The sequence below is a fragment of the Galendromus occidentalis genome, unplaced genomic scaffold (assembly GCF_000255335.2).
Source record: "Galendromus occidentalis unplaced genomic scaffold, Mocc_1.1 scf7180000077458, whole genome shotgun sequence".
NCBI lineage: Eukaryota > Metazoa > Arthropoda > Arachnida > Mesostigmata > Phytoseiidae > Galendromus > Galendromus occidentalis.
In genome coordinates, this window is record NW_003805446.1 from 214,770 (window position 1) to 241,681 (window position 26,912).

Consider the following 26,912-nt stretch of genomic DNA (forward strand, 5'->3'; position numbering starts at 1 on the left):
AACTGCAGTGATGCAGCGAGAGACCGATTGTTTAGAAAATCTGCTAGCTCAGTGGAAACTCGAGGAACTGATGCACATTCCGGCCATGCGTCCATGTTCTCGCAATGCCAGCGAATTCTCCGAATCGAGACGTCAACGGGTCGAGAGTCACGCGAGTGGCATTACCTGGTATTCGGCTCTCGGCACTAATCTGCGACAGTCCGCCGGGCAGCTCTCGATACGGAAAGAAGTTTTCCTTCCCTCTCGTGATATACGGCAATAGCGGCGACGTCTGCGGCGGCGGTGGTGTCGACCTGCGCATGTGGCTCCGAGCGCGTGAATGCTCGCACCTTTCGGGTTCGAATTTCTTGTTTGAGAGTTGTTGCTCCCATCGGGCCCGTGAGAGATCCCTCCGTCGACCGCCGATCCTGGCATCGACACATCCATCGTCGTGCGCATCATCGGGACTGCACAAGTGAATCATGAACAAACAGAATGCGGTAAGCTAAAAGGATCGAGTATTGGACCTCATCGACTCCCCCTACTCGTGGCTTCCGCCTACTGTGTTATCTACTATCCCGCTTGGTGGAAGTGGTGAACGCAGTGATGGAACGGCGCGTACGGCTCTCGGTCGGTGGGTCGGGCGCGCGGGCAGGCAGGCGGCAACAACAACCGGGATAGTCGCTTATTTGTTGTGGAACTTGAGTAAGAACAAGCAAAGAGGAGCTCCGCGGCTTCGTTCATCAAGCCCGCGGCGTTTACGCAGCGGTCCTCCCTGCAGCAGTTCGGCTGCGTTCAAGCTCGCCACTAGATGAAAGAGACCGCTCCGCGGGAATAAGGGGTGGTAGGATGTTGGCGAACAGAGCTCTCGTCCACCCGTCAAGCCGCTCACGAGCCGAACAGCTGTCGTTGTTGTTGTCGCCGCCGTCCCTGTCCCCGCTCGCGGATGCTGCGGAAGAGTAACGAACAAGACATGGCATTTAGCTGACTCGTGTTTGCAGGTTTCGTTGGTGCTTGTCGTGGCGGTGGTCGTCTCCGCCGGGGGGCAGGCCGCCGAGCTTCCCAACCACTTGAGGGAGGACACGATATCGGCGGCGGATATGTACGAGTCATCGCCCCGGATTGTGTCCGTGGCTGGGGCTGCAAAAAACACCATCGGACGTCCAACGAGCGCTCCGACGACGACGACGAAAATCCTGAACGCAGTCGCCGTCGATCCCGCTGCACCGGCTTCCGCGGTCGTTCGTGCGAAGGAATCCGCCGAATCTGTCGTCGGAGATTCCGCCATCGCCGACGTTGGAAATGTCGATGAGCCCGTTCTCGTGTTCGTTCGGGAAGCTGACAACAACGACAACAACAACAACGACGACGACGACAACATCAACAACAACAACAACGATGAACAACGTCAAGCGAACGCGAATTCCCTGAGGCTCAAAGAGGAATCGGCGTCGATCTCATCAACGCACACGACTCATTCAGTAAAAGCCATCGCCGCCCCCGTCGACAACAACGAACACAGTGTAGGTGAACGACGCGTCGAAAAAGTAACGCCTGTCAAGGAGAACACCGTTGCGACACATGCTGTCAAAGGAGGAAGTTCGTCGTCGCTTAAAGTTGCTGCGCAGATGGTCGGGGTGTATCAGCACAACAAACGGTAGTCGTCCAACAACCGAGGACCACCGAAAAAAAGTTTGCGAAGCTCCACTTCGTCTCCTCATCGTCGTCCACCAAGTCGACGTCGCGTCGGTCGGTCGTTCGCCTTCCCCCCTCCGCCCCGTACCCTCCAGCCACCCCGGTTATTGTTGTTACGACGAACCACAACGACAACTGAATATCATCGAAAGTGATCTTCTTTTTCTGGGGAAATTCCTTGAATTCTTCCGACTTCCCATCTTCTTTGACCCTCTTTCTCTCGGCAGACCGAGCAACCGACCGAGAGCCAGCCAGCGCACCAGCCGACCGGCCGCTTGTTCGTCCGGTCGGTCGGCTGCCGAGAAGTCGCAAGTTGCCTCGGAAAGAAGCTACGAAAAATGCTGTTCATAGGATTACGACGTTATGTATGCAACAAGAAGCCCTGAACAACGGATGGAGAAGAGTCTCGTGGAGCACTCGAAAGCTGCCGGGGAACTGTCTGCCGTCTCCTCCTCCGCCGCCCTGCGACCTGCGTGCCTGTCCGCCCGCTTTGCCGGCTGTGTGTATATTATAAATATTTAGGCACTGTCTCCTTCTTTCCCCCCCCCGTATCCACCATTCCTCGACGCTTCTGCCGGGGAGAGGAGCTCGCTCCTTCTTCCTGTTGTTCTTTTTCCTTCTGGATGTCTTACGATATTCGAATTAATCATCTTGTGCGCAGGACACCCCTCATCCATAGATCATGAATGAATCCGTTCCCAACAATCATCCCCGCCCAAGAGCAACGCATGAGCCAGCTCGATGGAACATCCTACTTCAGTCCTCTTGTCTCGTCCGTCGAAACCGACTCTGATCGAGACAAGGTTTCCAGTACACATAGGGAGACTCGCTGAACGCCAGACTGATCGCTTGCGGCGACGTATTACTCTAGAGTCGTCGCTAATTGCGTCGTGACGTCCCGTCTTGAATGACGAGTTTGCCCTGCACTGATATAAATCGCAGTGGAGAATCCTGTGGAATACCTGACCGATTTTTCTTTGTGCTTTTTGGGGGGGAAAAAAACTCTGTCCGGGAACGACAAACAACGCTGGAAAGGCTCGAGCGAGAACTATTTCGAGAGTCCCTTATCGTCTCGATTACGTTGGAGACTTGTTTGTGGTATGGGAGATGATGATGATGATGATGATGCTGATCAAGACGGTTTCGAGTGTTCTTGCTAACTCTCTCGAAAACGATCGAACTTCCAAGAGACCGCGTCTTCTCAACGGAGCGCTAAGGAGACTCGATTAGCGGATCAACGCGGGAGGGACCAGTATTTACGGGGCAGTCATTGGGAATCTTTGGACGTATTTTCAAAAAAAATTATCGAGACAGATGAATTCCTGTTCGTGATGAGTCAGTCATTCCGAGACTGCTTCCTCGGCTATTGGAGACGCTCGCTGAATTGCTCATGACGGAAACCGGAAAGCGCTCGTGAGCACGATCGAGGGTTTGACTTCAGATTAGACAAGTCGCAAAGACGAGATTCCGAAGCTGATAGGTGGACTCGAACGTTCTGTCGACTAACCAGACAAATTCATCGATCGGGCATCGGAATGCAAAGGCGATCTATCCCTCTAGAGGGAAGTAGCGTGTCGGAGTTCCGCCACGGACTTGTTGAGAGCGGTAGCCTCATCGGGCTCATGTTCCGAGCCCGATGAATCGATTGGAACGGAATATTCAGGCATTCTAGCGCACGTCTTTGAGCTACAGAATTAGGCCCGCAAGCGAGATTCGACAGAGGCAGGAAGTTGTTTCTTTTTCCGAAACTACCGGAGGTCAAGGACGCGAGGGTCTGACCGGAAAACGGCAACTTTGGCTATCGGTGAGTTGAAAGTTTTCCTCAAGGCCGCGTCTACCTTGTTAGCAGGCTATGCGACAAGCCCGGTCAATCGGGCAGCTCGTTCTTCGATAATGATCGCGTCATCTCATAGGGATTCTTTCAGGAGCTACCTCTACCGGCCTGACCTTATATCGACGTCCGGCTCGTCCAAGACGGCTCCTTCCATTCTGAACACATGATGCCATCGCATATAAGATTTATCGATCGAGGGTATTGCCATTCAGTATCTCGATTGCTCACCGGTCAACCAGGCAAGCCTCCGGGCTACGAGCCTGGAGCGTAGTTGGGCCATCGAGTGAGCGTGATATCTCTAGAGAAAGTACGGAGCATCATCAAATTTTGCAGCCTGCTCTGTTCGTCAGGCACAGAACGGTACCGTCGCTGCCGACCTACCGGACGATGCCGTCGACGACATCAACAACAACAACAGAAGCAATAAGTACAACAGCTGCAACAGCGAGGACGGCATCGCGTACGTCCCGGAGCAGAGCCCGAAATACGACTTATGTATCCGTGAATGAATATGTACCTACAGCAGGGCAGCAGGCCGGACTTGCGCCATGTTGAGCGAAGCTCACCGAGCTGCTTCATTCACGGCCACGCGGGGGCCGGTGGTGTCTGCGTGTTGTTCAGTTTATAACACGTCGACGTCATGTCATAAGCTACTTAGCTGAAGTGCGTACTTTAGCGCCTGCAAGCCGTTGTCTATCTGTCCGGAACCTTCCGCCCATAGTCTTTAAACGCTCGGTTTGAAGAAGCCTCGCTCGTTGTTGTTTCAGGCACATCGCTTCAGACAACAACCAGCCGTGCGCGATATAAACACCATCACGACCAGCAGCATGAAGCATAATGGCTGCGGTTGTTTAGCGCCAACGACGACGTCAACGAAATCGTACACTGGACAACTAGTCTGAGCGTGTTTATGGCGTGTCGTGATTACCCCCTGCCATACTCTCTTACGTCCGCCCGCCCGCCTTGACAGTTGGACATCCTCGGCGGTGGTCATTTACTCACTCGAAGTATACGGGCTCGTACCGAGTTCTTCGTGTGTTCCTACGTACTCGAGGCAGGCGCACGCTGCGTCGGGAGCAAGGCCGCGCGGGCTGCTCAAGCGAGCTCGGTGGTATGCCCGCCCGCTTTGGAATGCAAATCAGAGTCAGCTCTGCCGGACCGGCTGATGCAGCGGTAGAGAGAGAGGGGCGAAATACCAATTAACAAGTCCCGGTCAGTTTCAGATGGAAGGTACCTATGGGGCGCTTTGAATTTACTGGGATTGCTTCAGCGGAGCAAGGAATTCGACCCAGTATGGAGCTCCATTGAAAGGATTGAGCGCGCCGATGGAATGAACAGGCGGTCGGTAGCTGGTAGGTTCTCTGGGGGACCCCTTGGCAGACTGAAACAGTTGGTGATCCTCCCCTAATACTATCTATCTATTTATTTAAACGGCTTCTCATGTGATCCTCTTCCCCGCTCTCCTCCGGCCGCTCAGTAGGGCTTGTTCGAAGTTTGCTCGTTCGACTTCGGCTCGAATCTCAAATAGCTGTCTCCCATGTCTATCGTCTCCAGCTCCAGTCCCTCCCCCCTCTCATCGGTCCGCCAGCCCCGTCTTCTTCCCTCTTCAGTTAATTCTATTCCAAAGCACGTCGGCGGCGGCGGCTCACTCAGAAGAGAACTTTGAATTCTCTGCTAGCTGTTGGCGACGACGACGGCGGCGGCTGCTGCTGCTGCCAGGTGGAGGGTGGCAAGTTTGTGGGTGAGATCGGACGATTGAAAGAGGAGCTATCGGAAGAGCCAGGGGACGGGGAGGTATTAATTAACGTTAAGCGGATGGCAAGGGGCACCAATCCGCCCGCCCGCCCGCTCGCCCGGTCGGACGGTCGTTGGCGAAACGGGCAGCCGGCGAGAGGCCAGACAGGCCGAAAGACCCAACGGAGCGACCCAATGGTCGCCCTAATCACAAATCAATAGCTATCGCATTTTATCGAATTTCACTTCATGCCCCGACGACCGTTTCCGTGTCCTATCTCTTTCGAAAAGCTCGTTTTTCATCTTTTTCCTCTCTTCCTTCCGTCCTCTGTGTACCCTCCTGGCCGCTTGGCTCTCATCCTGAATATCCCGTGTGAGCCGCAGGCTCTTTCCCGTGGCTTTCCAACCTTCACAGAACTGGCCGTATCTGCTTTTCATTTTTCGTCCCGCGTTCCCCCTTCCATCTTTTTCTCACTTAGCTGTCAGAGGACTAATGTACGCGGGCTAACAGATTGAACTCACAGAGGAACAGCTACTTCAGGGCGCTCGCTCGCTGGAGCAGCGCAGGCGAGCAGAACAAACGAGTGACCGGGAAAAGAGCCGTCCGCCGGATGAAATAACGAAGGGTACGACACAGCGGTCGTCCGACCCGGAGCTGAGCTCTTCCATACTTCCGTAATGGAACACGAAGAGATCGGGCCGCATGCCGTGAGTAGATCACCTCGACGTTCTCCCTCGTCCCACACGAGAGCTTGCCCGAAAAATCCTCTCGATGTGCTCGGCACGGTCCGCGCACCTCAAACCTTAGAATTCTCTCTCTCTCTCTTCCAGTCAAAGAGCTTATCACGGTTATGCACGATTGCATGCTTTCCATGAGCACGCGAACCACTCTTCTATGTACAGCTGATGTAGGCGACGTCGATCCTTTAAAATATTCGGATCTATGTACACACTTGTGCGCCGCGCTTCGAAGGTTCCGGAACGCTCCACCAGGATTCGAAAAAGTCTGAGCAAACCCTCCCGGGTGACAGGTTCATAGGAATAGAAGTCCATGTTCCGTTTGAGATTCCAGCCGTGGGAGGGGCGAGTCAGTCTACTCCGCGAGTTAGACCTTCCTTTATCTGCTTTCTCGTTTTGATTCCGCTCCTTCTTTTCCCGCTCGTCGGTTCGTTGCTTTAATTCGTTCACTCAGTCAGAACAGAACTGAGGCAGAAATGAACCGAATGCTCCTCCGTTGGTCGGTCCTCCGATCGGACGGTCGGTTGCTTAAATCGAATTAAAATAAAGACGACGAACGAAATCGAAGGAAACGACCGAATCCGGAGAAGTGCGCCGGGCGAAGAATCAACGGAACATGTTGGACTTTTTATATCAACGCACTGGCAGCGTAGAACGACTGAACTCGTCGGCGAGCAAGCACAAAAGAAAGGAAAAATAAAGGGGGTACGTGTCGGGGGCGAGTCCAAGGGGGAGGGGACGAGCGGACGTGCGGAAGGAGGCGCCGTCGTCGTCGACGCTCTCGTGCAAGCAAACAGGCGCACAGTTTTTTTTTTTGTATACAGCCATATCTTCAAAACGTTCTCGAGTCGTTGTCGAAGAGACTCGCGTCTCGCTTCGTTTGAAAGACCTTTCCGCCGTTTGAATTATTATGTGAGCTGAATTCCAAATTAAAGAGCAGAGAAAAATTCAAGACTAGAACAAAGTCGTTGAATATCAAGGAAAGGCTGAATAACTCGTCGTGCTGACTCCGCGAATGGAACTCCTTGAGATCATGGGATCAAAATCCACGAGGAGTCCAGTGCTCTCCAGCCGCGATTACAACGAGCCCGAGCCTCGACAACGAACCCGGCGTTGAGTCTCCGATCGATCGATAACAAAAACGTCCCGGTCATTAGAAGCCGAGCGCATGGAGGGGGCTCACATTGAAATCATCGTGGACACCACGTCGGACAACGATCCGATCGGCGATTTCAACCCGATGTGCGTGTGCTGTGTGAGGGGAATTATGTATTAGGCTGAGCCAATGTTTTGTGAATGTCTGCTAGTGTCTCGGTCGGTCGGTCGCTGCTCGCTCGACCAGTCGGTCCGTGGATCCATCGATGCTAAGCTGGGCTGGGATCATGAAGGGCGGAGTCGTCGTTGCCGTTGTTGTTGTCGTCGTCGTCGTCGCCGCCGCCGCCAAGGTCGATTTCGATGTATTTCGGTGTCTGTTCGTGACACTGCTGTTCGAGCGGCGTACATCGAGTCCATCGATGGCCCAGTCAGCTTGTTCCTTCTCAAGTTTTTGAGCTTGTTCCTCTAAAACCTATACATATTCGGGAACATTCTACTCTTTACCCCGGCGATCGAAGTGAACATTTCGCTACATTCGATTACGAATTTCCGTAGACGATGGAGCGTTTGAGAGTTATCGATCGAGGCTTATCTAGACTTATCGGGATCCGCTAATCGAGTGATCGGAGGGACTTCAATTCTCGGCTCCAGTTCTGATCGCTCGGATATTCTTCGATGATTGCACTCGATCGAGACTCGACAGACGCTTTCCCTCGATATCGAGCATGATCTCAGACGTCGTCATTGTCATTCTAGGTACCGACCCTCGGTAAACATTTGTCGATCGTCGACGACAGGACAGCCGCTCATGCGAACTTCCACTCAGGCAGGCAGTGATAGTCGTCGTGTACGAGCTTCACGAGAACAGCGGTTCAATATCTCATTTGTCGAGACTCCGGTCGAACTCTTCCTCCAAGTTGTCCTTGAATGAGTTCCAAGGAATAGATGGGGCGATTCTCAAAATCAAACGAACCTATCATGGAATTTCTGCTGACAGAGCAGCATGCGGGGTCTGAACGCCTATTCGAGTTAGGCGAGTGATTGGATTATGTCAGAAGTCGACCTCTCGTACTGTCTCGCCAATAATACTCGTCCGACGACATGTTATCGGACCGACAGAGCGGGTGTCGTTCCTATTATCGAATGGAAGCAGGATTGTGGGATGTGACCCACGAACCGGCGGTGAACGCCCAACGATTCTGTCGATTTAGCTTGTCGTGAGTGCCGAATCGATAGACTCGCACCATGAATCCTACGGGGGTGGAATTTCCACACCGAACTTCGTGATCGGTTTTCGAACAATTTGATGTCCCCGGGGACAAGGCCGAGTCGCTCGCACACGTGGATGCTTCGCCCATGGGTTGCTTCCGACCGGCGGCGCGGCGGATAATTCGTCCGAACATCCGTGTTTTACGTGTTCGTTACCGGCCCGCTCCGAGGACCCCCGATATTCGGTGCTGGTGTCGATGATTCGGAGGGAAGCGGGTCGTCCTCGTCGTCGTGCCGGTCCGAATGCTTGTCAAGCCGAACTTCGCTTTCGCTGGAGGCCCACTGACCTAGCTTGCTGATGGCTCCCGATCAATAGTTGTGGCTGGTGGGTGGGCGGTCGAGCTCACTCAACAAAGTTTCGCCGCGGAATCCCCTCTCTCTGTCGAATTCCCGCTCTGTGTTTCCTCTGCAGTATCCTCGGCTGGCTCGTCTTCCTCACCTCATAGTGTAGCGCTGGGCCTTAGATCCCTCACTTCATCCTCCTCTGGTGCGTCGGCGTTGTCTCCCTCACACCACCGTCTTGATCGAAGAGTCTACTACGTAGCTTAGTTTTGTCGGGACCGCTGCTGCCTGCGCACTAAGCACCGAAGGATAGACGAGCTCTGGGTGAAAGGCAGCCAGACACCCTCGAAGTTGCTCGCTCGCTCGCTCGGGGCCGAAGCAGGCCGTTCGGTAGGTCTGCCGACGGACTCACTGTCTGTCTGTCTTTTCCAGGGTGATGCGACAAAGTTGCCAGATCGAGCAGCTCTCCATCTATCCAACCATCGGGCTTGCGAACGCCCCTCGGAGCTCCCGCCGCCGTTCGTTCGTTTGTTCCTTTCCTCCCATCTGCTGTTCGCGCAAATGTGAGCCGGTGGCGGCCGAGCTGCGAGTTTGTTCAAGCTTTCTTCGAGCGATTACCGAATTTCCCCCTCCCCTACCCCTTCCCCCTCCTCGGAAGCAGCACCTCCGCCCTTCTGGGAAACTTTTTCCCAGTGTTTCTGTCTCTCCCCACCGACTCTCTGTAAGCAGCCGAACATCTTATCAAAGTTGAATCGCGTATTTTGAAAAGTTACGAGCGACTTTTGCCGCCAGCGAGTTCTTCTTTCTTCGTTTTTCTCATGCTCCGGATGAACAAAGCGGAGAAAAATGAGTCTATTCGGACCGATGGAGGAGGCGGAAGAAGCTACAGCGATCGATTCTCCTTTGTGAGATTTCTCAGTGTCCTGTTTGTCTAACTGTCTTACCGACACCATAGTTTCCCGATGATTGATGATTGCCGTGTTACGGATGGAATAGCCGAGCGGTTGGCGAGAATCGAAGAACATAGTAGGTGGGAGAGAGCGATATAAAAGAAGGAGAAGGCTAACGAGGAAAACGACTGGGAACAAGTCGGTCGGTCGCTCGGTCGGTCGGGGAGGGGGCGGCAGGGGGACGGAGAGGGAAAAAGAAAGAAAGCAATGAGGGAAACAGCGCGAAGCTACGACAACGACTGTCCGATAAGAAGCGGGCGGGGCTCTCGCAGGAGAAACAACGGCATTAACAAGAAACAAACAACGGCAACAACAGCAACGGCGTTGGGGGATGCCAGTTTTGCCGAACCAGGTCCTCGATACGAGACGCGAACAGCCGTCGCTTTTCTTCGAATGGATTAGACGAACCAGCGCGGGGCCGACGGAGGGTTGGGGGGAGCCGATGGGGAAGAAACGGATACTGCGGAGGATAACGAGTCAGAATGGGTCGAGGGCGAGAAGGAAGAGAATAGAAAAGAAGTAGAAGAATGGGGAATACTTCTTCCACGAGGAGAAACATACAAGGAGCACGGAGCAGCAGTGCTCCTGAGAAGCTAATAGCATCGATCTGCGTGCAAGAAAGCGAGCAGCTGGGGGGAGAATAGTCGATTCAGGACCCGTGGCTACGGTACCGGGAGACGGGGAGGGAACTAGATCTTCGGAGAGCTGGGAGGGGGGAGGGGGCTGGGGATGTCAAGGTGAAGAGAAATCGGCAGCGGGGACAGCGCATGAATGGAAATGAGATCAGGAATATCGGGACACGGCCGGCGCAAGAGCGGGGAATAGGCTCGAGGGGTTCGAACAGAAGTTTCGCGACGAAGGCGAACGGACTGTGACGGGCGATCCGGGCTAACGGGAGAAAGACCAAACAGCGAGGACACGAGCAGAAAGACTGGAGGACAGACAAACAGGCGGGTCGGCGAACGAGAGAGAAGGCAATGGAGGGCAACAGCTGATCCCGAGAAGTCTCTGAATGTTCTCCTGTAGTTTCCACGGCACAGCTGAGCCACCCAGCTTGAGCAGCGAACCCGAACGACGCCGAGGCTTACACTCGACCATTCGGTTAGTTATTGGGCCGAGGGCGTCCGAGACCGAACTGAGGTCCGATGGAACGAGCCGATGTTCGCTTGCTTTTCCGAGGAGACTCTCCCGCGATTGTGCCACGATGAGTGTCATGCATTGCATTGGGAATAATCTGATTGAACGAGAACTGCACACATTCCGATGCGGAGCTCCTGCGCTGATCTGTTCGGGACAACAAATCCGGTCTATGGGAAGAGGCACTCTGCGCGGATCGGTAGACTTCCACCGTTGTTGCTCAGCTCAAGCTGCTCCCGCGATGCTCCGGCCGTAGACGAGCACTTGATAAACACCTGATCTCACCGGAGGCTATTTGCATCGCGAACTCCGGCGAACGACGGCTCGACGAATAAACACCTCCCCGGTCCCACCAGTGCTTGCCTTTATATGCATACGGTGGTCGTCGGTGCTGCTGCTGCTGCCGCGACGAAGTCGTTTCGATATTCTGACCGAAGACTTGCCCGCTGCTGATAACAATAGGTAGATCATAGATAGGCAGAAAGCCTGCTCTGCTTCGGTTCCGCGCATCGGAGAACTCTGGCTGTCTCTCTCAACTTCCGTGTATGTATTATTTTCTCCCTCCAATCGTCGCGATGCCCACGCTCTTCGGTCGATCCGCGTGGGTTTCGTGCAATAACAACAACGAGTGAAGGGAGACGCACAGACGGACGGACGGACAGACAGACGGACCGACGAAGGAAGGAGCGACTCCCCTGATTGGCCAATGAGAGATATTCATTTGGGCTTTCTTCTTGGTTTGCCCTCCAAACGGTCTTCTCGATTGTTCTTCTCTACCCGCTGGTCCTCACGAAGTTGGTCGGCCGACTCTCTCCAACTTGCTTGCCTGCTCGCTCACAGAATGCTTGCTTGCCCGCTTCGTTGGTTGCTTGCTCGGTAGGTTGGTCAGCTGGCTGGCTGGTTGTTCCTTCGTTCCACTAGTTGGTCGGACCAGAGGCAATCACGTGTGATAGTATTTACATTGTTCCCCGGCGACCTCCAAGAAATCTAAGCGGCTCTCGCTCGCTTGTCGTTCGTCCCTTGCCAGCCGATAACCTCCGCAGCCGTCTTGAACCCACTTCACGATACGATACTTCATCCCGCAGCCCCGTCCGAGGAGGTACCTTCGCAGCTCCGAGAGGATCCTCAAAAGGATAGATTCAACGAGGAAAATTTTGCTCGATCAGTTCGTCTCTCAGCTTTTATTCGGCCCTTCCTCGACGGGGGGGGGGGAGGGGGAGGCTCCCGGGAAGCTCGAGCTCGGATCGAAATGACCATTCTGGAGAGAGGGAAAAACGGAGAACGAAGGACCGCGAAAATTTTCATTTTTCGGACGCGATCAACCAAAATTCCGCCCCCTGGCCGAGTATTTTTCGCGAGAAATTTCGAAAATTCTCACAAAAATACCCGTTTTTTTCGAATGTCGATCTCGAAAATGCCGCCCCCCGAAAGTGCCGCCCGGGGCGGCCGCCCCCTCCGCCCCCCGGAGCACGCTACTGTTGACGGAACTTCTTCTTTGCAACAAACCTTATCGATTGTCCGGAACGTACTCAACGCCGCAGCGTTGAGAACCTTCGCCGTACGGCGCGGGTTCACCGGGTCGCCCGAGACCGATAAGGGCACTAAGGAGACCAATCTATTAGCAAACGAGTGAGCACTCGATATTCTAAAACGGGATCCATGTCGGAATCGTTTCGAGTCTGTGGCTGGCACTCGTGACCCAGACGGTCGTCGCACGACCGTTCGTGGACTTGATGCCCCTCACAAAGAGCTCAGTCCGCGAGCTAACGGCGATATCGCCGACCGAGCAAGGAGGCCGTCAGGAGGCGAAGCGGCTCTTGCTTTTCGGGGTAAATAGCGCGGAATGAATGGATTGTAGCTCAGTCGCAGCTCGAAACGTCAAGCAGTCAGCCTCTTCCACCCACATCAGTGCTACGACTACCATGCCAAGAGCGATGTGCCCCCTTTTCGCGTTCCCCCGCCCCGGTGCTCTACTGCACCCCCGTGGCTCTCCTCCCGGACCGCTCGTTTGGTTCGCGCACCGCCATTTGCTGTAGCGGAAATACAACAACGACTTTCACCACAAAAGCAAGAGTTGGTTAACTCGGCGAAACCACCGATGCCGCTTCCTTTGCAATCGAAGTTCTGTAGACTGCCCTCGCCACGAGAGGGGGCGGGGGGAGCGAGGCGGTGAGAGGGCGAGAATCCCCGGCCTGGCGGAAAATAGGCCATCTGACCCACTCATTGCCGATAGCACCGCAGGAGCTCCCGAGACGAAAGAGCGAAGTAACGAGCTCGGTACAAAATGTGCGAGAGAAGAATACCACACGCTCTAGCCGGAGACACCGAAGAGCAAATGTGCGAATCAGCTATCAGCTGCACACCATCTGATTATCAGGGGAATGAATGGCGGTGCGAGAAGCGGAGAGAGGAAAAACGCCGAGGAAACGACCTCGGAAGAATCTTATCCGTCGGTTGAATCTTACCCGAAGGGCAAAGTACATGGGGCACCCAGAGACGTGGCTCCGCGGAGCAGAGGAGAAAAATGAGAGGAGGGCTCGAAATGACAACGGTCGGCGACCGAACGAAAATCGCAGTCACGAGAGTTCAGAGTTTGTCATCGGGAAACTTCATCGAAAGCTTGACGAGGACTTGGAGCCGATGCGATGAGTGCTTTATCACAGCCAAGATTGATTAGCAGTCAGCCGGCTAGCCAACGAGCCGTCCGACCGACCGACCGAGAGGACGGATAGAGATCGTTCGAGCCCCGAGAGCCGAACCGCGTGGCTTGCGTGAGATCGGCTCTGGAAAGATCTCCGGGCTCCCTGTCCCCGAGTGCGTCGTTTTGATCCTCTGCCCTCAGTTTGATCCTCATAACCCCAGCACGCCTGTCTCGATTCTCGGCGCCAGCCGTGATCCTTTCTCCTCTGTTCTGCATTTGCTCCCTCGTTGCGGGAACCGCCCCCTCCCGTCCTTCCACCCTGCTACGGTCTGATTCCCTCTCCGTGTCTTCTCCGAAAATCCTCGGCTGGCTGGCGGACAGACTCTCTCCAAGGTGCCTCTCCATCGTTCTCTTCCGTGTTCCCTGTTCGGGAGGTCCCTTATTCGGCTTCTTATCCCCAATCCAGTTCTTTTCCTGTTCCTTCCCCCGTCTGCTCCATTCGCCGTTTCCTCATCCGCTCCTCCGATCATCGTATGCTCGTCTTCGTCTGGAGCTTGCACCACCCTTGACGTGACACGGGCGAAAGAGCCGCATTTGTTTTTTTTTTCCTTCCTCATGGCTTCCCTCTGAGTTGTTGTACTTTTTGGCTCCTATGTACCCCCTGCTACTTGGACTAGTGCGAGACTAAATATCACGCCGCTGCGCACGCTCGTTCGCGTACGATCAAAAACATGGAGGTGCGTACTACACACGCGGGGAAGAAATCTCCTCTTTCGGCTCGGCTTCGCACGGTCGACGAAGGAGGGAGAGGACGACGACGCCGACAAGGGAAAAGAGAAGCGGCGGCAGGTGGAAAAGTCAGCGAAGTAAAGTGTTGTGTCGTTGTCCCAATTGTTCTGCAATTAGTAGGCCTCTGTTTATATAGGGATAGTTTGAACAAGTGAGAGCTGCTCCCGGGGGAGGGATGAGATCGGCAGGCGCCGTTCCACAGGTGATACCGCTGGGGAGCACGCACGGAAGTCTGCTCCGAATCAGCTTGCCCCCTGTTCGCCTGCAAGGCCGGCGGGCCGTTCGGTCCGTCGCTCGGTGGGCAACTCGCTCGCTCGCTCGCTGTCTGTCTACCGGACCGATCGGTGCTCCCTCTTCTCCACCCATGCTAATACGCTGCTAGGAGTCGAGCTGCGACCGCTGCCACCTGCGAATAAATGAATGGATGCCGCAACAAAGCGAGCAACGATGGGAAAACCTACCTGTGGATTGCTCCGACCGGCGAACAGTCGCTGACGGATTGTTCGATCCGTGATCAGAGCGGACGGCGAGGTCGCGGATCGCTGTGGCCGGAACTTCAATTTTTCGCGGAGATGCGATGTGGGAATCATCCGACTGTCTAGTTCGTGACAGCTCGCTGGGTCGTGATTGGAAGCGAAATATGGGCGGTACGGGCGGCGGCGGAAGGCGGGCAGGCAGGCTGGTGGGCAAACAGACAGTCAGACGGGGTAAATAGGCGATTGCCCGGTCGACTACGCAGTCGAACAGATAGACGCGGCAGTGAGTGACCGACCGACCGACCCAGAACCGAATCAAGCACCACTAGACTCAGGGTAGAGGCAATCAATTTCTAACGGATTAAATGAGGTACGGAGACACGTCGCTCTCGGCGGGGTTGTCTCCCTCTCTTTTTGCCGAACGGCCCCGGCCGGACGACCATTCGAGGTTCAGCCGTCCGACGGAGGTTCGGACAAGGCTTGCTTCGGAAGTTAGCCGTGTCCCTTCCCCTGCCCTGCCGGGCCGCAGCGGTGGCGGCTGCGGCGCGGCGCAGCAGATCCGCGGTGAGGACCCTCTTGTGAGACATGAATTATTTAGTCTGATGGCCAGGGAATGATATTATCGAGAGCTGACGTGATCTCTATCCACTCGTGCTCGGCACCGCCTGTCCGCCCGCCCGCCCGCCCGCCCGCCCGCTCGCCTGCCTGCCTGCCCACCCGCCCGCTCGCCTGCCTGCCCACCCACTCGGTCGACGGCGGGACAGATAGAAGTGGATGGTCCGCGGAATGCCACAGTGGGTTACGGAATGGTTGCGATGTCGTTGTAGGATCGTTGTGGGTCGACGTGCAAACCCACTCTCCTCTTCTCCTCGTCGCGGAACCTGTTCGAGGTTCCAACCTTCGCGGCTCAGATTACACCGAACGGACCCGAATCCAAATTTTCCGATCGTCCCCCGCTCACGGCGAGCGAGAAACAATGTCGCCAGGGGACAGAGTCACGCTTCGGAATCGAGTTTTGTAAAACGACGATTCGATCGGACAAATCCGATCCAATCGTCGATAGCGCGCTGCGAGCTCCACGCGGACTCCACCGGGTGGAATATGCTCGAGCGGATGAACCCAATGTCTTCGGAAGGCATCCATGAAAAATGTTCAGACTCCCTTCCGTTGGGCTTCGGCACGCCGCGTGTTGTGAGATATCCCATGTCCGCCGTCGGGTCACGTCCTGCGTGTCTTACCGAACGCCATATTACTCCGGCACGGACGGATCCTTCCGCTTCTCCGACCCCTCCGCATCTGTGTCCTCCGTCTTATTCCTATGCCCACTGCCGCTATCAGCCCTAATGGAAATGTCGGCGCAGCGGCCGGACCCGAGCGAGGCGTTCTCATCTACGGTCGATCCGGCTGCATGAACTTGGCGCCGGCGTCAACGGGTTCGAGTTCGCGCGTCGGAGTTCATCGAGTGGAAGTCATCGTAGGTATCCGCAGTTCCCGTTTGTCCCGCGAATCGTGATACCAGCCGTTTGCTTTCAATCGTTCACCGACGACAAGCTGAGAGAGCCCGCTGGAGATGCGTGGAAGTTAGTGGGGCAGTAACGCGTTCGGCTTGTGTATAATTCAAGATAGCTTTTATCGCTGGAGCAGCTCCAGTGCTATTGTCAAGCGTCTTGCCAGAGTGGGCCTGGTTCGAGCAGACACACGAATTCTCACTCACTCACTCGTTCCCGGATACACGGCGAGGGGGATTACACCCCCGGTCTCTCACTCACGACAGCAAAGAGAAGTTTCGCCTGGATCGTGCCTATTCTACGCGATTCGAGGGAAGAGGTCTGTTTCGCTTGATGTGAGCCTCTCGTTCTCTTTCTCTCCACTGTCGAACTCTGGAAAACGGGCTGCAGTTCTCGGCACCCTGTCGAACCTGTTGCTTTTGGACGAGGACAAAGCACTTGTTGCGTATAAGCTCTCGAGAATCTCTTCCCATCCCCGAACAAGGCTGAATCATCCGCTCGAGATTGCAGGACGCGTTGGCATCCTCTCATCGGAATCCTGTGCTGACTCTGCTTGGGATTTTTGGACGAGCCCCGGAATCGGAACCGGAGGGGAATACTTGGCCGGATAGGTATATCGGGCCCGCCGCTCCCTCCATACTCGATCTTGCTTCCATCCGTACTCTGCCATCGTTCTAGATGATCTACGAGAGGCAGAATCTTGCTGTGGGTTCAGGAACGAAGATCCTCTTGGTCTGGTCTCTATTCACTGAACACGAACCTGAGACGTTTCGATTGTCCGAGGACAGGGTGGCCCAGACGTTCCAGTCCGCCAAGATGGAATCAAGTCGGAAATATCGATTTCGCCAGATCTCAGCTTCCGGAAGCGGTCTCGTACGATCTCGAGACAGACTTCCAGTTTCTGCTGTTGGGAGCCGCATTTTATCCGCTCGGGGCCTGCCGAGCAAGAGGAGAACCTGTTGCTTGCGAGCCCATTTCGCAGCGGCGTCACAAGTTCGGTGTTTGCCTGTATCTCGAAATACATAAGTTTTACCACGATTAGGATCAGGCGATCGAAATTCTCTTGAATTCAAGGTATGCGGACCCCGATATTGCCCATTGCGGTCATCCCGGATCGGCATTGAGTCCTTTCCTGAATTCTAACCGTCCCGTTGTCCAGATGTCTTTGTAGGTTCAATGAGGCAGGAGCGAATCCCCTGATTGACCCTCTTTTCCTCCGAATCGGAAGATCTCGAGCCACCGAGTCCGCCTCAGCACTAAAGTCGGTGCAGTCGCCGCTGAGCCTGCGCCGTGACGTGTGGACTATTCCGCTGATAGACGTGCATGCGAGAACCTCGCATGACGGACATAATTACCACGATAATATGTACACAATGACCTTTTAAGGTGGAGTTTTCGTCGTCGTCGTCGCCGTTGTTGACATCGCCCTCGAGGCCGCCGTCGGCTCGAGAACGGTCATTCCAGCCGCCACTCATCATCCAGGGCGCTTCCAAAATATTTCCCCTCTCGTCCTCTACCCATACGTGAATATATCTTATCCGTTTTCCCGATACGAGATAGCTCCGGACGCCTTTGCTCCCTTCGAGGCTGCTGGAGGTCAGCGAATATTGATACAGTGGTGTGGCGAATCTGAGCGGGTCTGCTCGAGCCAGAGGGTTGCAAAGTTGGTTCTTCAGTTTGCCGGCCGGAGTAGTGCACAGCAAAGACCAGTCCGGCAGACGGACGCACGAACGAACGGGCAAGCGATCGGGCAGGCGGGTGGGCGGTCGAGCAACCAAGCAGGAAGAAGATAAAGTTGGCCCGTGGGCGGCAGATGCGTTTGAGTGCTCCCAGTTCTCTGGCAGTTTCCCGCTGTTTTCTTCGCTTCCAGCCATCCTCTTACTCCTTCCTGTTTTCTTCCGCACAAACTCCTTTTCCCTGCTCCGGCTGCTGCTTCTATGAACGCCTTACTCAACAAGGGGCCGGCTCTATACTACAGACGTTTTCTCGCACGGAACGCCACTTTTTCTCCATTGACATCTCAGTCCACATTGACCGTTTCCTCCCCGCCGCGCGCCCACTCCCTGCTCTAATTACATCATGTGCCCTCTCTCATCAAGCGTTCCTTCTCCGAATCGAGTTCGTTCTTTCGTGTACTGCTCGCCAACGCTACGACGCCGTCGACCGTACCCCTTTCCCGCTTTACGTCTCCGCCTCGTCTATTCGTTCCGACGTTTTCAATCATCCTCCTGTATCGTTGAAACCCCTGTTCCCTGTCAATCCGCTTGATTCGGTTCAGGGAGACGAACGGAGCCGTCAGATTCCTGCGATGTGATCTTCCCTGGTCGGGAAGCCTTCCTTTATACCTTCGCCTGCTCCCGGATCAGCAATCTCGATATAACTCCGACTAGACACCGTGCAGATGCCTTACGCGAAAATGAGAGAAACGTCGATTGACCTCGATGCAGTCTACTCACACACTCCTCGAGCCGGCTCAGCGTAGCAGGAGTTCTGCGATTTTCTCCCCGTACTTCAGCAAACAATCGAAACGGATCAGATACGAGGGGCGGATTTTGCTATGCTCCGAGGGAGCAAGGCAGGCGGGGAGGCTTTCGCAATATTTTCCTCGGTCAACAGCGTCAGACGAAAGCGCCCCGAGAGCGTAAAGAGTTAGCTGGAAGGAGAGAATCTACTTCGAAACCAAAGCCGAGGAACGAAGGAACGATTCTTGTGTCGGCGCACTTATTCCCTCTGAGTTGAGGGAGCTTACGGTCGACGAAGAGTTTTCTCGGTTACGCTCGAGTCTGGAATTTGACTTTTGATCGAATCGACTCGACTCCGCTCAACTCGACTCGAGAGGGTATCGGAAAGCGAGAAAAAAAACCATTCGGTCCGAGACTCTGACGCTTCGCCGCTCGTGGCGGCTCCAGATCTGACCTCTGTTCCTTTTTTCCCTCCACCTATTTATCCCTATTTTCGTTCTCGTAGCAGCTGGTCCGGCTCCGGTTCGCCTCTTGATCTTTCGAAATGAGCGCTCTGATCTGACGGTTGCTGCACTCCGCTCCGATTTCCAGTTCCATCCGAAGCCCCTTCGTCACAGTTCCTTTTTCCCGATTCTCCCGCTCCGCTCATTTCTGTTTCTTTCCAATTTCCATCTGGGGAAGCAAGTGTCGTTGCTCGGTTTCGCTCTTTAAACACAAGGTTCGCCGTACTCTTCAAAACGAGTTTTCCTTTCTTCTCTCTCTCTCCCTTTTTCCTTCTGTCTGTCTGTCTGGACGTTACTTTCTGTTTCAAGGCAGGACCCTCTAAACCTCGGGAGGATAAAGTTTGCGCCGACTGTGCCCGGTGTTCCCCACCACTGCCGCCACAGCCACTACTCCTACCAGCTACCTCACTCAATAACAGGCGCCGGATGTCTAGTCGTTTCCTTCTACCGCGACTACCCCGACGATCCGACATCCCGACTGACTGACTGCCTGTACTGCTCGCCCTTATATTGATTCTGGATTGAATACAATCCCGCCAGATTTAATTCCACCGTCGCGCCGCCACCGGCACTGCCGTCTTTCGTTAGCTCTCCGGCCAGCCATGTTTCCTCCGCAGATCCGCGAGACCCGTACACTTACGCATTTAGACCGTATTCCAGAAGAAGGAATCTTCTGCACTACGTGGACGAGAACAGGTTGGGGGAGGGGTGGGGTACAGGCGGGAACAAGAGAGGAATTCCAGGAAGCGCGATGAGTCCCCGGCCAGACAGAAGGACAATGAGCGACCCTCAAGGAAGACACGCGGCTCTTCTGCTGAGCGAACTTATTCAATCGATTTCGGGTACAATCGTCCCGTTGCTCGGCGGGCCGGCCCGCGGAATCGCAAAGAGCTCCGAGAATGGATAGAACTAGACGTGGATGGAGAGGAGTTGAGCCGTTTCATCGAGGCTGAACAACTAGCTCGAGACATCTATTCAAAGACTTCCCATGGAGAAAGGCATCAGCCGTTCTGCTCGGTGACGCGGGCGTCGTCCCCGGCGTGGGTCCTGCGGATAGCCTGGAGCACGAGCGGAACAAGGTGGGGCTCTTGCGTTCGAAGCTGAAAAACGTCTACGTACGATCGTCGAGGGGCAGAACATCGTCAACGGCAATACAGACTGATAGAGGACTCACTTTCACTCAGATTTGCATACCGCTCCGGGCAGTCTGTGCGGCATTGAATGAGCAGTGGATAGAAATCGTCGTCGATCGGACTCAGCAATCGTTCTTGTACGGAATTGGATCTTGAGCCCATCGATGTAAGCTTTGAACTCAAATCGCAGCTTATCGACACGGGATCTCCTGGACGTTCTAGAGAATTTGGCTCAATCTCAGAAGCTTTTTAAACTACGTGAAATATTCCGTCGGAGCGGAAACACGAATTTTCCTCTCGCTTGGCGAATTCTCTCTCTTTGTTACGGATATGTACGCTTACGGCCTCACACAGTACGTACGGATCGGGAGGGCTCCGAGATGGGTCGGACTGAGAACGGATTTCGCGTGGGCTAACACTGTAATACTGAGCGCGAGAGAAATGTTCCGGATCCTGATGTGCTCCTATCCTAAGCGCTCGTATGCATTATATGATTGCTTCGTTGAGAATACTTTAGACCTTCCTCGACTGTGCATGCAGTCGCGTGAGAACGCTAGCTTACGCACTCGTGAAAACGAGGAGCCTCGCAAGGAGATGATTCCTCTTCAAAAGTCTCTCCGTAAGCGTCCTTCCATGAGCCAGCGGGAGGCGGCGAAAAACCCTATGGTGGGCTCCCTCCTGCTCGTTGCTCCTCTTACCTTCTTAGCGAGTTCTTCCTGCCGCCTTCGTTTTGTGAGGATCAGCATATTTTGTACTTATTCATGGGATATCAGCTTTACGTCGCTTTGCGCGCTGCACTCACTTCAGACGACTAGCTCCCCGGTTAGTTGAAACAGTTTTCATTCTCCATCCAAACTTTGAAATAATGGAAGCAGGAGAAGACTCGAGAGAAGGACGGGACGGAGGAGCGTAGAGCGCAGCGAAATCCTGCGACGACGCACTGGCTATCGGTTTCTGAATGATGAGCGAATAGCTACTACAATGAATTCCCATGATCGAGTTGGGAGTCCACACGGTCGCGTCCTCGCAGGTGTGATTCCCGATCGAATCTGTGCGCTCCCAAGAATTCCTCCTCCCTCGGGCCGCCCTCCCCCCACATTTCCGGAGAAGCGCTCCAGTCTCGGGACACTTTTCACAATCGAAGAAGACGTCCGTCACTGCGGTCAGAAGCGGGAGGGGAGAGGCTCTCCTGGTTCGAGGAGCGAATTTCAGAATGAGAGCAGGCGGGACGATGGAAGTGCCGCGGATACATTCGAATGCCATTGTGAGCGTGAGCAACGCCGATCCCGTACGGCGACGCTCGGAATCGAACGCTCGAGAAGAGAGAGAATGGAAAAAGCTCCGGAGGCTGACAAGCTGTAGAAGTCAGACCGGTTGCCGCTAAGGTAGCAGGCGGACTGGCGGGCCGCGAGCGCACGGACGGACGACCGACCGGGCTCGTAGAGCGAGCGGGTGGATGGGTACTGGCTGTAGCAGCATGATCCGTTAGATTGATGATGAGGAGGGCCGCTGCCGCGGCTACGAATCAGGAAAGTAAGAAGAAGGAAGCCGGCTGGCAGGCAAGCAAGCACAGAAGGAAGGAAATTGATCAACGTAACCTACAAGACCAGGAGGTAGAGAAAGCTTTAAGGAGACTATGGGTCAGCCGGAGACTCGCTCAAGCAAGCGGGCGGGCGGACGAACGAACGGAGGAGAGAAATAGGGGGAGAGAGTGAACAAGCTCGCCGCCTGCAGGGCCACGACGGTTGCGAGCGACCCGTTTTCCTCTCCTTATTCCCCCCAACTCTCTTCCCAAGCCCTGCCGCGCCATGATAGAACGAGAATGAGCTGAACGGTCGGCGGACGAACAGACCCGCTGACGCACGGATAGACCGACCGACTATTCATTACGAGCCGGCAGCGTGAAGCAAGAAGTCAACGCAAGCAATCACTACCGTTCGCTGGATGGCCGCCGATGCGGTGGGAGGAGTAGCGACCGACGTCGGGAACGGTTACGGTCACAACGGCTGTTTTTCTCTGTCTGCTGTAACTGTACACGTGGTTGACGTAGTTGTCGACGATCATTCGGCGGTTGTCCTCGCGAGCGTTGCCTTTGTGGAAGTTGGCCAGTCACGTTTCCACCGAGCTTCTGCAATAACGTCCACCGTCTGACATGACAACTCGCTCGCCATTCCTCGCCAGCCTGTCATGACCAACATCTCAGTCGGGCAAGTCGTTGCTTGCCGCTCCCGTCCCTCGCTATCGAGGGTGTTCTGTAGGGGAAATGCAAACCCCAGGATCAAACCATGGGGGAGATAAGGGGGGAGGGGAAAACGACGAGGAGAGGGGGAGGGGTTTTTCCTCATTGGGGAGATCTTCATTTTTTCCCCGGGGAAGAAGAAGGATGATGCTCCTAACAGGGCGGTATGAATGGAAGCGGCAACGAGGAATTGATAGCTAGCTCGCTCGCGTCGTAGAGCCAAGCGACGTCGAGCAAGAACAACGGAGTGTATACGGTGAGCTCGTCGGGAGGACCTAGAAAGACGCTAGCTAGAGAATGCAGGAGTTCAGTTGCATCGCTGATCCATCAGACATAACAATTATGCGGCATTATCCATCACCGCGAACTGACTCGTCTCCTGCCTTTCGGAACATCAGGTAATGATCGTCAGGCTCCTCGGAGCTCTAGGAGACCAGGCTCGACGAAAATGGGAAGAGCCTCGAGCCCTGCGACGCGGTATCGAGCGGATCTCCAAACCTCGGTCTCTGAAACCGGTTGGTGTTTTTGGGGCTGGAACCGGAAGAATCTGGCGTCAGAAGAATCTCATGATCCATTGAGTGGGCTCTCGCGGACTCCGTCTGCCACGGTGGCTCAGCCCACCATGAATAGGAATCGAAGACGGAGTCGGGGTTTGCTTCGATGAATTTCCTCATGGAAAGAGCCCGAGGACCTCCAGAGACGACGACGAGGACGATCCTCATTCAGAGTCGGTTGTCGATTCGCACTGATCGACCAATTACTTCGCGTAAGTGACGCTCCTTCCTTAAGCGTTGATGGGCTGACTGAGACTGACTGACTGAGCTGTCGCACTCGGCGTAATCGTGGTCGTCGACGCCCACGCTGACGTCTATTTCGCTGTCATCGTCGATGTGCCCCGCCCCCCACTTCCCCGTCGCAACGATAATGAACCGATGCAGGAAGCGTCTCAGCTGCTTCTCGGCGGCGGGACTTCGTGCCCCCCTCCCGGTCACTTGCCGAATCCACTGATCCGGAAGGGCTACAACTCGGTTCCGATGCCGCTGGTTCCCGATGCCGAAGCCCGGCCGGCCGGCCGGCCAGACATCTGCCAGGACGCTCGCACAGCTGTTCGCGCTCCTCTAGTCACTCGTGGTGCTCACTTTGTTCGAGCGGATCCCACTAAGCAAACCCGGTTACTATTGGCGCGGGGATGTCTTCTCGTCGTCGACGCCACGGCCGCCATCGGCAACGTCGTAGTCGTCGCAGCAGCTGCTGTTGCATCTGTCGTTGCCATGTCGTAGGAACAGGACAATCGCATTACACCGCTGATCCCTGGAGGGCAGCTAATTACGCCGCGCAGAGGTGGGAGCAAGAACGAGCGACGGGAGAGCGGGCGCGAAGAAAAAGACGGGAGTCGGACGCCTTCCGATGCTCTTATCCTTCAGCCAGTCAGCCAGCTTTTGGGTCGTAGCTAACCCTCATCTACACCATCTCTCCCCCGGTCGAGCGAGCGAAGGGAGGAGCGGGTTTCTGGCGATCCCGTAAGCGATGAATCCCGCCAATGAGCATGCTTCCCGAAACACCTTGTCACCGTTTTCCCCTCACCCCCTGCCCGACCGTTCCCCCGAATCGAGCTTGAATCTGCGATGTCTCCGATACGGGCTCTTCTAACGTTTGTTGGGATCAACATGGAGATTTTCCTCCATCGGATTGTCATCATCTAAATCATCCGCTGCCGCGCGCTCCCTCTTCCCATGGCACATTTCGTCGGCTCGATTGACTATTCTTCTATCGGAGGAATTCTCTGTCGGTTCCGTCGCTGACAGGGAATTCGGGAAACCGCCTCATGGGACAACACGGGGAGATAGAGGATGGGATGGAACAGCGGAAGCAGGCAGAAGACGGAGGAGGATCCCAGGACATTCGTGGGAATGGGAACCGTCGCGAGCGACGCGACGCCAAGACTGACGAAGGCAAAAACCAAATTAACTTCGTTCCTGGCAGGCTCCTCGTCGTCGTTTCCCACGAAGTTCATCGGATTGCTCCCGGCTCCGCACCCGGGAACGACCGGACGGGCGGTCGAGGGAAAAGGGTGGAGGGCAGATGCGAGAAAGAGAAGATGGGCGTAAGCGTGGGAGACGAGAACGACGGAAAGGAGGAAAAAGTTTAGGAGACCTCAGCAAGAAGAATAAGAGAATCACATTTAATCCCAGCCTCTGCCGCCACGGCTAGCAACCGTAATTGCACGAAACTTTCCCAACGTCGTTCCGTTCAATGCTAAATATCTTTTGCTCAAGAGGGGGCGCAAAAGAGGAACTTGGATAGTGCCACACCGGCTAACGGGTTGCGATGGAGAGGGTGGGCGGGGAAAAATGCGATGGGGTGGGAGAAAACCTAGTGTTGGGTCCATCTAATGACACTAGTTACCTGGAAGGGGAGCTGCTGCTCCGCGAGTCTCACATTAAAGCGACCAGGTAGTGCTCAAACAAAAATGTAATTACAAGGACCGGGTGTCCTTGCTCCATCTAACCCCATCTGTCCGAATGCAGCACACTTGCAGCTACGGCTCTCGGCTCACGGCGTACGCGTCTCTTCGTCAGCCTCCTCGGACACCCGATCGCCATTCCTCGATGGAGCTCGGGAACACGATACAGTTCCTGGTCTAAAACGGGCGAGCCCGAAGATAGAAATCATTCCCCTCTCTGGTCAGTGTTACCCTTTGAGCTTGCTTGCTCGCGGGCGTCTCATCGATTGGATTGCTAAGAAACGCGGAGTAGCCGATCTCGATCCGTGGTCGCAAGTTCTTGCACAGCTCGCATCTCGGGGCTTTCTCGCACCCGTCGCCTTCGTCGTGAGTCCGAAAGGGGATAGGCCCGAGAGCTTGCAGCTTGTCCTGACCGAGTTAATTGGCGCAGTTATGAAAATTGCGAAAATCTAATTACGTTTCCGGTAATTTCGCCTACTCTCCCCTCCCTGGAGCGAGAAGCAGCCTCCGGAGAAGGAGTTCGTTCCTTATGCCATACAGCCCGATCAAATTCGTGGCGTACCGGAACGAGATAGGAAAACTCCGTCCTCGAGTAACGCCGCGAATCTTGGAGACAACTACACGTGAGAAAAAGATTCGTTCGGCCCCCGGAGGAAGTATCCTCGCCATCCACGGGATGGAATTCTGTTCGTTCCCTGAAATAAATCAACACAGCATGAGCGCCGCGGTCGGACATCGCTTACTCCTCGAGCACGCCTTGCAATCGTGCAGGGTTCGGGAGATCAATTATAATCGTTGGTATGGAGGCCGGCCGGAAAGCGAAGGCGAGAAAAATAATAATTCTCGCTGAAATGGGAACCATTCTCTGTGTCCTCTGATTTCGTCTTCCCCCGAGATAAAAAAAATAGAGAGCTCATGCCGAGCTCGCTTCGAGCCCAAGAGGAAAGCAAACAGGTCCACCGCAGCCTCTGCCGTCACTACTACTTGTTGATCACTGTATGCCACAAGTGGACAAGTCTCTCTTTCCACCGACGCCTATGCTTCTGAAGGCCATCAGAGCCCTCAGACGGAAGAATGTAAATTTTGATGCCTCTTCCAGCGGAGATACGAGTTTTATTTCCAGATAATCTCTCTTTTCCGCCGCCGCGATCGTGCTACAGTGTGCGAGAATCGTGTGTGGGAGCTCGTTTCCTTTGTTCCCCTTCTTTCCTGAAGTCGGGGTTTCACAACTTCCGAGATCGTCTCTCACGGCTGATACAAAGGGCGGATTCGGCTCGTCCGTACTCGCTTGTCGTTCTCCTCCCAGACGCTCGGCTACCGTTCCGTGGGATTCCTTCGGTGTCAGCCCGCTCCTTGGTGTAGAACCCGTCTGTTCATCCCTCCGTGCGTGCGTGTGTGAGTCAGTGTGTGTGTACGCATGTACGTATGTGTGTGTGTGTGTTTGTGAGCGGCAGTAATTTGTACGCAATCGCGAAACCGGATTCTCATCCGTGTCTCTTCCTTTCACGCAGATCCGAGTGTGCGAAATAAAACTCCCGCGGTGGGTGCAGAGAACGAGGCGGTAGAGGGGACGTACGGAAAAGACTTGGAAGATTGCGAAGGAATTCAGAGGAAGCCCGAGAATTCCCGGAGCCTGGAATCTGCGTCGCTCACCATGACCGACTCCCGCGAATTAATTGCGTCGCAAGTGGACGACGACGCACGATCACGCCGGCCTGTAACAACTTTCACAGTCGCCTCGGTCGGAGCGTTGCGGGTACCTTGTTGGGCGTTCGCAGAGTTTTCCTCCCGCTGCCATATCGTCTGATTGGTGGCGAGAGTCGGCCGCCAGCGCGATCCGGACTCCGGCCGTCCCCCTCCTTTTGTTGTTGATGTCGTTCTCCGCGTCGGGTCGTCACGCGAGCTGGTGGATGAGTGCCTCGACTCGGGGCAGAATGAAAGAAAAAGGAGGAATGAAGGGCAACTTCAAAGTCTTCCTCGCTCG

At 55.0% G+C, this 26,912-nt stretch overlaps 1 protein-coding gene across 1 annotated transcript in view; it reads left to right on the top strand.

Annotated features, from left to right (window-relative positions):
- The first annotated feature begins 279 nt into the window (after positions 1-279).
- LOC100909220 (myosin-G heavy chain) overlaps positions 280-26,912 on the top strand; it is a 62,534-nt gene continuing 35,901 nt past the window's right edge. The window contains exons 1-3 of the mRNA XM_029111650.1: positions 280-479; positions 981-1,578; positions 3,842-3,968. Of these exons, the coding sequence (XP_028967483.1) occupies positions 462-479; positions 981-1,578; positions 3,842-3,968 (743 nt within the window). The 5' untranslated portion in view covers positions 280-461. The remainder of the gene's footprint in view (positions 480-980; positions 1,579-3,841; positions 3,969-26,912) is intronic.